Genomic DNA, 14,336 nt, shown 5'->3' on the forward strand with positions numbered 1-14,336 from the left:
TGAGCTTTCTAAGTGATTGTTCAATGGTTATTTCTTTAGTTTTCTTTTTTTACCAGTTCTTTTAGCAGAATTCAATACTTTCCTGGGCCAAGTATGGTAGTCATAACAAATGAAAGTGATAACATTTATCAGTACATTGTGTGGTATATCAGTTACGCATTGCTGTATAATAGGTAACCACCAACCATGTGGCAGACACAATACATTTGGAGCTCATGAGTCTTCCACAGAGGGGTTGGCTCCATAGCATAGCTGATCTTGGCTGGATTTGCTCACATGGCTGGGAGTTGGCCAGTCGTAGACGTACTTAACAGGATGGTCTCCGCTGAGGCAATAGCATAATGTGGCTCATCTTCCTTCAGCAGACCAACCTGTCCTCATGGAGAGGGCCAAGGTTCCGGAGAACAAATGAAAACACACACAGCCTCTTGAGACCTTGCCTCAGATTTCCCCACAATCACTTTTATCTCATTCTATTGTCCGCAGCAAGTCCAATGGCTGAGCCAAGAGGCACTACAGAGTTAAATGGCAGCGTATTAATGGGGCGAGGTGGGGGCAGGCGTGAAGAATTGGGGCCACTCTAGTAATCTGCTGCTCTAAGGACTATGATTCGCTTTTAGTAGCAGGGTGCCCAAGCCCAGCTCACCAAACCAGAGTTTCAAAGGAAGATTATGAAAATCTTAGAGCTCACCACGATAGTACAAGGGGGGAAATGTGTATGTAAGTGGGCTTCTACATTGCAAACCGATGTTGTTCAAGGGTGCACTCTATAGTCTTTTGTGACTGGTTTCTTTGACTTAAAGGAGGCCTGGGTTATGTGTTGGACTGCTAGCCATAAGGTGGGCCTAAAATTTCAGCTTAATATGGAGAAACCATGGAACCCTGGTAGTATAATGGTTATGTTTTGGGCTGTGATCTGCATGGTCAGCAGTTCAAAACCACCAGCAGCTCCTGGGGAGAAAAACTGGGCTTTCTAATATCATAAACAGTTAAACAGTCAGAAAACCACAGGGCGACACTATAAGTCAGCATGGATGTGAGGGCAGTGCGTTATTAACTATGAGATGTCCTGGTGCAGTGAGTGTTAGAGTGGGCATACTAACCACAATATCAGGGGTTCAAACCCACCCAGCGTTCCACGGGAGAAAGATGGGGCTCCCTCAAGAATTGATCATCTCAGAAACCCACAGAGGCTGGTCAATTCCGTCTTCTCACGTCTCTAGGAGTCACATTGACTTGATAGCAGTGAATTCGAGTTTTCTTTGACTTAGCATAGTTCTTCCAGGGCTTATTCATATTATATCTTGTATCAGAACTTCACTCTTTTTTATGGCCAAGTTAGATTCTACTGCATGGATACTTCACATTTTGCGTATCCATTCCTCAGTGGATGAACATTTGAGTGGCTACCATCGTCTGACTATTATGAATATAATGCTGTAAACATTTGCGCTTGTATTTTTGAGAAGACGAGTGTTCACATTTCTGTTGGTTATAAATTGAGGCTTGGAATTCCTGGGTCACACGGTTCATTCACTCGCTCACAGCTATTGAGTGGATTTGACTCATGGAGACCCCCAAGGGCAGAGTAGAACTGTCCCTGTGGGTTTCCAAAGCTGTAAATCTTTATAGGAGCAGAAGCCTCATCTTTCCTGAGGAGTGACTGGTGAGCTTGAACAGCTAAACTTGTTGTTCGTAGCCCAACTTGTAACTCACAGTATTACTAGAGCTCGTGGTTACGCCGTTTCATCATTCGAAGACCTGCTAGATTGTTTTCCAAAGTGGTTGCTCCATTTCACATTCCCACCAGCAATGTCCTGGGATTCCAGTTTATCCATATAAAACGAATTAGTTTAAGCTAGTCCACCAATGTTGTAGCAATCAGAGGGGCTGGTGTTGCAAACATTTTTTTCAGTGGTTCTTTTCTGCCCAGAAGCTCCCAGACCTCGATAGGCAGGCAGGTGTCTCGTGCACCTGATACTACCTGCTGGGAAGAAGGCCTGGAGATCTAGCAACGATTTATCTCATTCATCCTGGAATGATCCCGCCCCTCACACATGCACCACTTTCTCTGGGTCAACGACAGCTCAAGGAATCTTTCTGAATCAGGATGGTCATAGCCCACAGCGAGCTGGTGGCCGAGAATGTGTCATTTCATGATATGAAGACAGTGTGAGTTCTTTGGAAGTTTGATTTTCAATTATCAAAGTGATCCAGATAGGTAATACACCTCAACACACTTATGTGACTGGTAGCTTCTTATACAAGTTCTCTGCTGTTAATGTGCTTATGAATTCCCTGTGTGTGGTGATGGGTGGTGGGGGAGGGTGGCATCATGTTAAAATGTAGACTCTGAGTCATGGGAAAGGAGGGGGTGGGAGAGCAACCCTAAGGTAATGCATTTCTAACAAAGTCCCATGGGGTGTGATGCCGGGGAGTGGGGGAGTGGATGGGGTGGGGGTGGGGGCCACCATGGACCACACTTTGGATCACAAGGGGGCCAATTCCAATCGACGTTCATGTGAAAGCATTGATTTGAACTTAGTAATGGTGGCAATTCAAGGATTTGAAGGCAGAAAGCTCATCTGAAGGTCCAAAGTGATAAAAATCACTTTTTTTTTTAACCAAAGAAGGAAAAGTTTTCTTAGCAAAACGCTACCGTTCACCTTTCAATGACACCAGAGCCAGTGGGAAAAGCGGACAGCAGACATTCCCAGGAATGCAGCGCTCCACCGAGGGCAGGGAGGTTGAACAAAGGGATGTGAGGTGTGCCAAAGCCAGCACGGCTGCGAAGACAGCTCGGTTATTTTTCACTTGGGATTGGCCTTGTCCATGCGCACTGGCTCTCTGCTGATGTTCCACCTTGTGAGCGAAGACGCTCTGAGGTTGCGCCAGTGGTTTCCTAAGCATGCAATGTGCAGCACCAGCTGACCTGGAGGTCCACTTCAACAATGTGGGGGAACCTGGAGACCATGTTGACCCATAACAGAGGCAGTTAAACATCAACTCGGATGACCCATTTAAGCCAAGAGTCTGGGTCATCACAGGTAAAGGATAGTTTAAATATACTCACATGCGGTAAAGGTAGGGGACAGTGGCAGGAGAGAGAAGATGATTTTTAGACTTGTATCCTCTGAGTTTGAATTTCTCTTTCTCAACCTGTGGCCTTAGTTGAAATCAAGTTGGTTTTCACTCACAGCAGTGCTGTAGAGAGTCGAACTTCAGCATAGGGTTTCCTGGGCCGCAGTCTTTTCAGGACCAAGTCTTTTCTTCTGTGGATTCTGTTGATAGGTTCAAAGTGAAGACCTTTTGGTTAGTAGCCAAGCACTTACCCATTGAACCACATGGGCTCCTTGCATTTAAACTTGAGGTATCTTGTTAAAATGCCTGGTGGCCAAGTGGTGTTCAATTGCTAACCCAAGGGTTGGCAGTTGAAACCCACCAGCTGCTGTGAGAGAGAAAGATGTAGCTCTCTCTTTCAATAAAGATTAAAACCTTGGGGGAGGGGGGTGGGGGTGGATATTAAAACCTTGAAGACCCAATGGGGAAATGCAACTCTATCCTAAGGTCACTATTTCTGAGGTCCTATTTCTGAGGTCACCATTAAGTTGGACTCAACTCAACGGCCATGGGATTAGTTATCTTATTATGGGTCCTTGGTGGCACAATGGTTAAGCACTCTTCTGCTAACAGAAAAGTCAGTGGTTCCAACTCACCAGCAGCTGCAAGAGCAAAAAGACCAGATGATCAGCTCCTATAAAGGTTACAGCCTGGGGAACCCTTCCGAGGGAGTGCTGCTCTGTCCTATGGGGTCATTTATGAGTCAAAATTGACTTGATAGCACACAAAAAGAAGTGATATTTTTCCCTTTAATTGTGAAAAGGAGACACAGAAACTGGTCTTGTGTAAGTTTTAAAGGAGGCAGCCTATGCCAGAAGCCAGTTCATATGAATGTACTTAAGATATTTGATTTAAACAATGGCTGTATTCCTGAAGGCTTGTACCAAGTGTGGCAGTACAGTCTATGGGCATCAGAAGAACCCTCACAGTTTGCAAGTATTTTGATGCCAATCACTGCTCTACTTTCTTATTTCATTCTCATGACATGGTAGCCAACCTTCTTCTCCACTGTGTTTGGTAAAATAGAAAGAGTCCCCTTAAAACCCCAAATAGCTACTCAGGGTATAGAGGAGAGAATTATGGGAGTTGAAATCAATCAAACACAGGTTGGAGCCCCGTTCCGCAACTGAACGGCATGCGGCATGTGCTAGGGGAAGCTATCTGACCCAAATCACAGCTTCCTCACTTGAAAATGAAAACAAGGATAGAGATTTGAAGCCATACACATTTGTAACTCAAATGAGACCTTGCACTTCAAGGTCACCAACACTATTGGCAGTATTGATGTTCCTTTCCAATCGCGGTCCCTTTTTAATTAACTAATTAATTAACTCACTAATTAACTTCATTTTTGAGGTTTTTAATAACAGAAAAATAGATCATATTTCCCCCTGTATTTCAGGCCCTTGAACTGACTGTTTCTCTTGGTGCCCTTCCAGGGGCTGAACTATGGTGTGTAGAAAGAGGTCTCTTTCTTGGTGGGTCATGAAAACCACCCGCTGCTATTTTCTGGGTAAAACACCATGGGAACCTAGAGGTGCATGCCCAGGGACACGGCAAGAGAGGGTAAACAGCCGTCTATTCCTGCTAGCTGCTGAGGCATGCATCTGGGGAGGAAGTGGAAAATCCATGTGGGATGTGCCAAAACACAGCTTAAATTGGCTCGCGTATCCCAAACGGCCCAACTGCTTTTATCAATGGTGTTCTCCAAAGCAGTCAAAAACCATTTTGCCAAACTTCACTGTCAGTTGCATTTGAGGAGAGGAAGTTACAGATGCAGTTCAGAATATTTTCAGAACCAATGACCTGTATCAGAACCTTCACCCAGAGGAAGCATTTTTATGTGAGAAATAGCTTTATTTTAAGAAGCATCAAAATCCCAACATGCTTTGCGAAGTCGTGGTGGGGCGGCGCCATTGGTACCTGAATTACACAAACAAGCACAAAGACCACCCCAGAAGAGCAGGAAACGAGCTGGATCTTGCACGGCCCCTTTTGTCCCACAAGGAGTCCTGCGTATCCCTGGGGATGCCGCGATGAGCAATGGTGACCAAGTCCGGAGTACTGACATGTGCCTAGGAACTGATGTCCGTTATTACCTAATTTTATTTTAATGCATTTCCAGGAAGGAATGTGAAACAACCAACGGAACCAAAAAAAAAACCATTGCCAGCAAGTCGCTCCCAACTCATGGCAACCCCTTGTGTTAACAGAGTAGAACTGCTTTGTACCGTTTTCTTGGCTGGAATCTTTATTTACGGAAGCATATTGCCAGGCCTTTCTGTCACGGTGCCACACAGTGGGCACCGTTAACCTTTCGGTGAGTGGTTACATGCACGCTGCTCGGGCCACTAACAGACCTGGTGCAGAATATCATGGCCCTATTAACCGCTCAGGCTTTTGGCTCTTACTCCTTCGCTGGGCTCTTCTAGCCAGTGAGTACCCCTCTGGGAAGGCGAATGCAGCCAGATTTCAGAGGCCAGACCCTGACCGTGGCCCTTGCTCTGCTTTTGGAAATAAACCTGGGCCCGCCCTCTGGAGCCCTTAGTCCATTGCAGCACCGGTGCTGTGAGCAGCCCCTGTGGGGAACATGCAGGGTGTTTGCAAAGGAGCTGTGAGGGGTCTCCCCTGGACTCCAAGGGCCCCTGGAGAAAATGGCATCTAACGAAGCCTGGAGAACGAGTCAGAGTTGGTAACGCAGAGGAAGGAGTAAAGGAAAAGAAGTGCGGAGGGGAATCTAGACGAGGGAGTGAATCTAGCTCAGGATGGCTGGGCCTGAGGCTAAGCCTGGAGAACCGGGGCTGAGAGGCAAGTGTGGAGGTCAGGTTCTTGTTTCCACGTTCGCCCTAAATCATCTTTAACCCCTAGACTGTGGACATCCTGGCCGCAGAGAACTGGTGTGAGAATAAAATCAAATAATGATTATACAACCCTTCTTGATATGACTGAACTATTGAATTGTATGGTATGTGGTTACATGCCAATTAAACTTTAAAATAAAATTGTAAAAATTAAATAATATGGATTTAACTACACTATGGGTATTACTTTTCGTGTTTAGCTGCCATTCGAATGGAAGCAAAACAAATAAAATTTAGCTCAATTGTTTTTCATCCGCAGAAAATATCTTCATGTACAACTTCTCCTACAATTTTCTCCTGCCCTTAAGGAGTAAGCGACAGGCAGGCAGTTATATAGTTTACATCCATAGCTCAATTCTGCCAGATAGTTAACTCATGGAAATTCACCATGTGCAAGTCGTATTTCTATTCGCCAGGCCTCAGCTATTCCATCCATAAGTTGTTGTTGTTCAGTGCTGTTGAGTCTGTGTCAACTCACAGTAACCCTACAACCCGATGAAACACTACCTGGTCCTGTGCCATCCTCACAACTGTTCTTATGTTCGAGCCCATTGCTACAACCACGATGTCAGTCCATCTTGTCCAGGATCTTCCTCTTTCTTGCTGCCCCCCCCCACACACCCCCGCCTTTACAAAGCTTAGTGTCCTTCTCCGGGGACTGGTCTCTCCTGATCATATGTCCAGAACATGTGAGATGAAGCCTCACCATCCTTGCTTTTTTTTTTTTGAACAGCCCCCCCATCCTTGCTTATAAGGACATTCTGGCTGTACTGCTTCCAAGGTTGGTTTGTTTTTGCTTTTGGTCTATGGTGCTTTTAATATTCTTCTCCAGCAACACAGGGAATCCAGGGCGGATGATCCCTTCAGGACCAGTGGTGAGAGTGGTGATACCGGGAGGGTGGAGGAAGGGTGGGGTGGAAAGGTGGAACCGATTACAAGGCTCTACGTACAACCTCCTCCCTGGGCGATGGACAACAGAAAAGTGGGTGAAGGAGATGTCGGACAGTGTAAGATGACAAAATAATAATAATTTAAAAATTATCAAGGGTTCATGAGGGAGGGGAGAGCAAGGAGGGAGGGCTTAAGTAGAAAACTTACCAAGGGCTCAAGTAGAAAACAAATGTTTTGAGAATGATGATGGCAACAAATGTACACATGTGCTTGACATAATGGATGTATGTATGGATTGTGATAAGAGTTGTATGAGCCCCCAGTAAAATGATTTTAAAAATATTTTTCTCCAGTGTGAAAGTTCAAATGCATCCATTTTTCTTCAGTCTGCCTTATCCAATGTCCAAATTTCACATGCGTATAAGGTAATTAAAATGTCATGTCTTGGGTCAAGGGCACCTTAATCCTCAAAGTAACATCTTTGCTTTTCAACTCTTTAAAGAGGTCTTGTGCAGCAGACTTACCTAGTGCAATGTGTCATTTGATCTCCTGACTGCTGCTTCCATGAGCATTGATTGTGAGTCCAAGAAAGACAAAATCCTTGACCGCTTCCATCTTTTCTCCATTTATCACGATGTGACCCTTTGGTCCACTTGAGGGGAATTTTGTTTTCTTGACATTGAGTTAATCCATACTGAAGGCTGTGGTCCTTGATTTTCAACAGCATGCGCTTCACGTCCTCCTCATTTTCAACCAGCGAGGCCACGTCATCTAATTATCACAGCTTGTTAATAAGCCTTCTTCCAGTCCACATCCTTTGCCACATAACGCAGCTTCTCTGATGCTGTGTTTCACATTCAGAGCGAATAAGAATGGTGAGAGAATTCCACCCTGATGCACACCTGTTCTGATTATCGACCATGCTGTCTTCCCTTGTTCTGTTCACACAGCTGCCTCTTGAACCATCTATAAGAGAGAGCTTCAAAACGTTTGTAAGAAGGTCCCATTATCTTTCAATTCTGTGTTGTTGTTTTTTCTTCACACACCTTTTGATACTCTCTTCCACAGTGAGGTAGTGGAACGCTACAGTCGCTTCCAGTGCTAACCTTTGATAATATCGGGGAGCAGGCAAGTGTCTCTGGATTCTGTTTGTGAGCGTCAAATCCTAGCTCGTGTCTGTACCTGCTTGTGATCATGGATAGGTTGCTTCACTTCTCTTTACCTAAATGTTATAATTTGTGTCATTAGGATCAAAATAGAACTACCTTCATGGGATATTATGAAAATCAAATATGTGTTAGCTGCTTAGAGCAATGCCTAGTTAATACTAACACCCGCATCGCCACCATAAAAAGAAATGAATTGCCAATTCCAACTCATAGCAACCTAGGAAAATCCCAACTCACAGGACAAAGTACAACTGCACCACAGGCTCTCTCAGGCTATAATTTTTACAGAGGCAGACTGCCCGATCATTTTCCCACGGATCAGCTGGTGGGTTTGAACTGCTGATCTTTTGATCAGCAGCCACGCAGTTAGTCGCGGTGCCACCAACGTGGTGATTGTTTTGTGATCCAGTCCAGGCACGTCATGGGATCATGTCTACTACATGTGAAATGGGATCCATGGACCTGTGTTATTGGAAGGCCCCAAATGCAACACAAAGCTTGGTCCTTTCATTGGTACCGAGCAGAGACACATCAGCCTGGAAACAGTACACCAGGTGGCCGTGTGGATGGAGATCCACGACCAGCAGTGGAATTCTGGCATGCCTGGGTGCCTACCAGCGACAACTGGTGCTTATGAGTCACAATGTGTGAAATAAAGGAGAGCCACAGAGCGGGAGGGGGCATGCTACAGTGGCATTGAGCCTGGAGGAGAATCCCAGTTTCCTTTCAGAATACAGTGCTGAGAGTGTGAAGTCCCACAGTCAGCTAAAGAACGTTCATACAAAGAGTCAGGAAATACAAACAAAGCACCTAGAAAAAAAGTAACAAAATGAGCTGCTCAGAAAAAAATTCTTATAGTGTGGAGCTTGTCCCAGAGAGTGAATGTGGTAGGACAGCTAAATGGGACACCTGGCCAACGTGAGATAATAAGCCATAACTGACTTCTGCCTGCCCCACAGCTTGCCTTCCTTCCCTGGCTGATCCCCTCTTAGTACTGTCCAGAAAGCTGCCACTTATGTGCACTTTAGAAATGTTACCCATCAGGGCTACCACTTATTTATATTTGGAAAGGATGCTGACATTTTCTGAGCCCAGGTTTGACTAAGCAACCTTGGTGGTGCAGTGGGTTAAGTGTTGGGCTGCTAACCACAAGGTCAGTGGTTCAAATCCACCAGTCACTTCCAGGAGGAAGGTGAGGTTATATGCTTCCATAAAGATGTATAATCTGAAATATCAGTCACGGCTGCGTGGCCACCAGACTGGTGAGGTTCTGGTGGCTGAGTCCTTGCTTTTGGCCACTGAAGACCTGTAACCTGCCCAAATCAAGAATGCTTGATTTTATCAATAAGGCCAAATGGGGCATGTGATAGTTAGGTTGATTGTGCCAACTAGGTCAATAGGAAAATGTGAGTGGAGTTTGGTCAGGTCACAGCTTGATTGGAGGGCAAGCAAGATAAATGAAGACAGGCAACATCCCATTTCCCTCTTCCTCCCTGGCGATCAGACCAGGGTGCTGCTGCTTTAGCTAGTTCTCTGCTTCAACCTGTGTGCCACACTACCTGTGGGCCAAGCCACCCATGGATCATGCTGGTAGAGCTTGAGGCTCCTTCAAGACCTGCTTCCCAAATGCTAGTGAGCACATTGCTTGAGCTTGAGGCTGGTGGATTTTGTCACCATGCATTGCTTGAGTTGGAGATGGTATCAGGCCTGCTTTGCTAAGCTCCTGTGCTACTGATACTACCCTGCTGTCTGCTGCCTGCAGGCAGACTCGGCCTGTCTTGCCTGACGGAAGACTCTGCTGTCTGCTTCCTTGACCTAGGACCCAGAAGCCCACCTGAGCTGAAAACACTTCCAGCATATTACTGGTAACTGTTCCACAAAAGTGAGTTGAACTGAGCACGCTGTACTGCTGTGTGAACTAATGAGCTGTTATATCCCTTCTCATGGTATAAACAAACAAACAAATATACTATATATATAAATTATATAGATATACATATATAAAATCATACATGTCCTGGTTTGGGTTCTTTAGAGAACCCTGCCTAATATAGGGCACAGGGAATGCTTTTGGCAATCTCTCCAAGAAAATGGCCAAGCAGAGCTATGTGGATTTCATGTCCGAATTCAGGTCAGCCAAATCCCCCAGTCAAGGGGAAGCTGGTGCCGGGAGTACACAGTCTGGATATGACACCCTTGTGGTAACCTCAGAAGACTGCATCACAAAAGCCATGCTCAAGCTCCCCTCCAAAACAAAACCAAAAAAGGCACTCCATCATAAAGTGTATCCAGAACGCATACTTGCACTTGAAGCAGCCGTTAGGGATGACTCAGCTGTCACCGTGAGAAGAGGAAGTGGTGACCATTACTGTAGTGGAAATGACCCGAACGACTTAGCCATGATGACGGAGAGAAAGGCGCTCAAATGCTGCCATTTGGCTGAGGGGTTTTGTAGGTTGTTTTATAGATGTCCCTAAGCTGCTGGTTGCCATGGTAAATGGCCCAGCTGTGGGGATCTCCTTCGCCCTTCTTGAGCTATTTGATGTCGTATATGTTTCTGACAGGGCGAGGTTTCATAGCCGTTTGAGTCCTTTGGGTCAGAGTCCAGAAGGATCCTGTTCTCACAGCTTTCCAAAGAGACGGGACTCAGCCAGAGCAGCCGAGATGCTCATTTTGGGAAAGAAGAAAACAAGAGAAGCCTGTGCTCAAGGACTTGCCACTGAAGTGTTTCTTGATGGCGCTTTTCAGAAAGACGTTTGGACCAGGCTCAAAGAAGAGGCAAAGCTTCCTCCCAGTGTCATGAGAATGTCAAAGCATCTTATCAGAAGTACGGAGAAAGGTAAGCTACATGCTATTATTTCTGAAAAAAGCTGTGTCGTCCAGGGCAGATGGCAGTCGGACAAATGTACAAATGCACGCATGGACTTCTTATCTGAGAAAGAAAAGCTGTGATAACAGTTACAACCAAGTTCAGTACATCAAGGGGGAGGCCTGTGATATTCTGAATTCTCATATTTGAACTAAATAAACTTCCATGGTGCCATTTTTCAGTGCTAATATATTTCGATGACAATTATATTTCATTAAAACCACCAGCCGACAATAAAACCATGAAAAATGAAAAACAACAAACAAGAAAAAAACCACTAGCCGAGATCCTTGGAGACAGATGACGCTGGCTGCTCCTGGAAAGATTTACAGCCTCCGCAACCCTAGAGAGGGTCCCTGTGAGTTAGAATCTACTTGGTAACAGCAGTTTGGGGTTTTTAAGAGCCCTAATGGGGAAACTAACTATGTAGACTAAGCTTTAAGGATGTACATAGGAGCCTTACATCTTTCGACACGGACTGTTGTGCAAGCACAGTGAAACAGTGTGCTGGCCTCCTGCTTTGAAAACATCCCCAACACTCCAGGCTGAGGTCATCGCCTTAAACACCGCGAGAGCTCGGTGTCCGCCCACAACTTGCAAATGACTGGATGGGTCCAAACTTGGGCCGTTTGTGGATGATGGACTGAAGATCCCGAACCATCTAACAAGGAAGCAAATGAAAGCTTTGTATGACTGGACAAGAAATCCAAGTCTTGGGTTATTTTCTTTTCGTAATTTAAGAAAGATGCATGAAGGAAAATAAAAAAGATGTATCATCTCAAGAAGTGTTCAACTCTGTCCGACAGGGTCTCGATGTGTCAGAATCGACTAGACCAAAGGTCAACAGTAATCGGGAAGCAAAGATCAAGGGAAGCTGGAAATTAGAGTCCGGGAACAAAAGCAACCAGAACACAGTTACAAAAAATGTTGACACATTGTGAGAAATGCAACTAATGTCACTGGACGCGTAGGGTGTAAGTTGTCAAATGGAACTGAATTTGCTGTGTAAACTTTCACTAACACCTTATTTAACCAAGTAAAGATGACCTCCATCCATTATTTTTAGAAAACATTTGTTTTCTGTTAAGAATATTGGAACAACTTCTTTTAGTTGTTGCTATTGTTGGGTACTGCGAGTATGTGTTTTTCTGCCCCTCGCTACGAAACCTTACATGTCATGATGCTTATGGTGTTACTCATGAAGAATATGTTGTTGCCGTTGACTTGGTTCTGACTGATAGCAACCTCAGGTATAACAGGATGAAACACTGAAAATGCCTGGGAGAGCCTCACTACTGGTGTATTTGAGACCATTGTTGCAGCTGTAGTGTCAATTCATCTCTCAAGGGCTTTCCTCTTTTTCTCTGACCTTCAACTTCAACAAGCATGGTGTCCTTTCTCAGGGACAGCCCTTTCCTGATAACGGATCTAAAGTGTGTGAGACAAAGTCTCGCTGTCCTTGCTGTCAAGGAGCATTCTGGCTGCACTTCCTCCAAGATAGATTTATTTCTTCTTCTGACAGCCCATGCATGGTAGGTCAACAGCCTTTGCCAACACAATGCACCAAAGTCAAAGTCATCTGTTCTCCTCCGGTCTTTCTTCCTCCTCATGAAGACGTGAAAAAGTCAAGGAATTTATAGCCTATTTCTTACATTTTTTTCCGGAGATTCTCTGACTTCTAACAGATATTTGGCATGCATTGTCCATTTTATTCTGCCCTTTCTGTATGCCAGGGTCTTTCTTTGAAGCATCTTTCCTCTTTCCTGCCTTTGGTTGGATTGCATTTCCCCTCCTTTATTCCTGCCTACCAGCCGTATTGAAGGAAGCTGGATATTCTATTTGTTTTCTTTTTCCGTGGTGACCTTTACATCTTTAACATTGATTCAATACAGCTTCCAATCTATGGCCCCTGATCCTTGCAGTTGTGGCTTTATTTAGAACGTGAGGCACATTTAAGGAATTCACAGTCTTAGAAGCACAGCTGGAATGCTCCCTAGAAACAAGGAGGAGGAGACTTTGTCGCAGGTACTTTGGACATGTTATCAGGAGAGAGCAGGCTGTGGAAAAGGACTTCGTGCTTTGTAAAATGGAGGGGCAGCAAAAAAGAAGGAAGACCCTCAACAAGATAGATTGATAGAGAGGATGCAAACAAAAGAACAGGTGTGAGGATGGCCGGGCAGTGTTTCCGTATGCTGTGCACAGGGTCGCTCTGAGTAGAGTGGACTTGATGGCCCCTAGCAACAGCAAAGAGATGCTCCAACTGGTATGGCCTGGAGAGTCTTAAAAGATTTTTTTTGAACATTTTATTAGGGGCTCATACAAATGTTATCGCAATCCATACACACATCAATTGTGTAAAGTGCATTTGTACATCATTCTCAAAACATTTTCTCTCCAGTTAAACCCCCGGCATTAGGTCCTCCTTTTTCCCCTCCCTCCCCGCTCCCCCCTCCCTCATGAGCCCTTGATAGTTTATAAATTGGTATTTTGTCATATCTTGCCCTGTCCGACTCTCCCTTCACCCACTTTTCGGTTGTCTGTCCCCCAGGGAGGAGGTCACATATAGTTCCTTGTAATCGGTTCCCTCTTTACTACCCACTCTCCCTTTACCCTCCTTGTTTCGCCACTCACACCACTGGTCCTGTATTTTCAGTTCCTATCTGTACCAGTGTACATCCTCTGTACCAGTGTACATCCTCTGTCTTAAAAGATTTTATTCACACATATTGTCTAATAAACCCAGGGACTCAGGCATGATCCAAACCTGACACAGAGACTGATGCTTCCCAATATGTATTATAAGTCAAGGATGCAATAACTTTCCCCAGTATTGTCTACTCTCATAACTCTATCTGTTCATATATATAATAGAAGGGTAGAAGCCAAAGTGTTCATTTTCATACTAGCCTTATTCTTTAATATCATATGATTTATATTATTAATAATAAGTCTAAAATTCTACTAATCCCATTTAAATATGCTTGGAGGCATTCTGAAGCCATTATCATTATCTGGGAGAACAATAACAACAAAACAAAACGACCGGGGGAAAATCCATTTGGTAAGGGTCTAGCACCAGTCACGTACTTCTCTACTTTGGTAGAGATTGGAGCAAGATGACAGATTCATGGACAATATCATTTATAGTTCATCAGATCTTATTTGATCATAAATGTTATTTCCCCAATTAATTATATGACGAAATTGCATCTGTGTGTGCACACTTGCATTTTCACAAAGGAAGAGACCGTGCCTTTCATCAGATTATTCAAAGGGCAGATAATCCAAAACTGATCTGCCCCCACTGGTTTCATCCTGTAAAAGCCAACGGACTCTGGCCAGGTGCCATCTTCTGAAACGCCAAGGTCAGTGGCTCCTGAAGAGACCGTGTGACCTCCTTTTGGTAATTTTTCTCTCTGTCTTTTA

At 44.7% G+C, this 14,336-nt stretch overlaps 1 protein-coding gene across 1 annotated transcript; it reads left to right on the top strand.

Moving 5' to 3' along the window:
* The first annotated feature begins 5,004 nt into the window (after nt 1-5,004).
* LOC105979510 (enoyl-CoA delta isomerase 2-like) lies at nt 5,005-10,993 on the top strand. Its single transcript, XM_045289374.1, is given in 3 exon segments — nt 5,005-5,136; nt 10,096-10,448; nt 10,450-10,993. Coding segments are annotated over 3 exon segments (1,029 nt in total).
* Nucleotides 10,994-14,336: the final 3,343 nt, after the last annotated feature.

Source organism: Echinops telfairi, unplaced genomic scaffold (genome assembly GCF_000313985.2).
Source record: "Echinops telfairi isolate 266 unplaced genomic scaffold, ASM31398v2 ScPeMD7_25;HRSCAF=90, whole genome shotgun sequence".
NCBI lineage: Eukaryota > Metazoa > Chordata > Mammalia > Afrosoricida > Tenrecidae > Echinops > Echinops telfairi.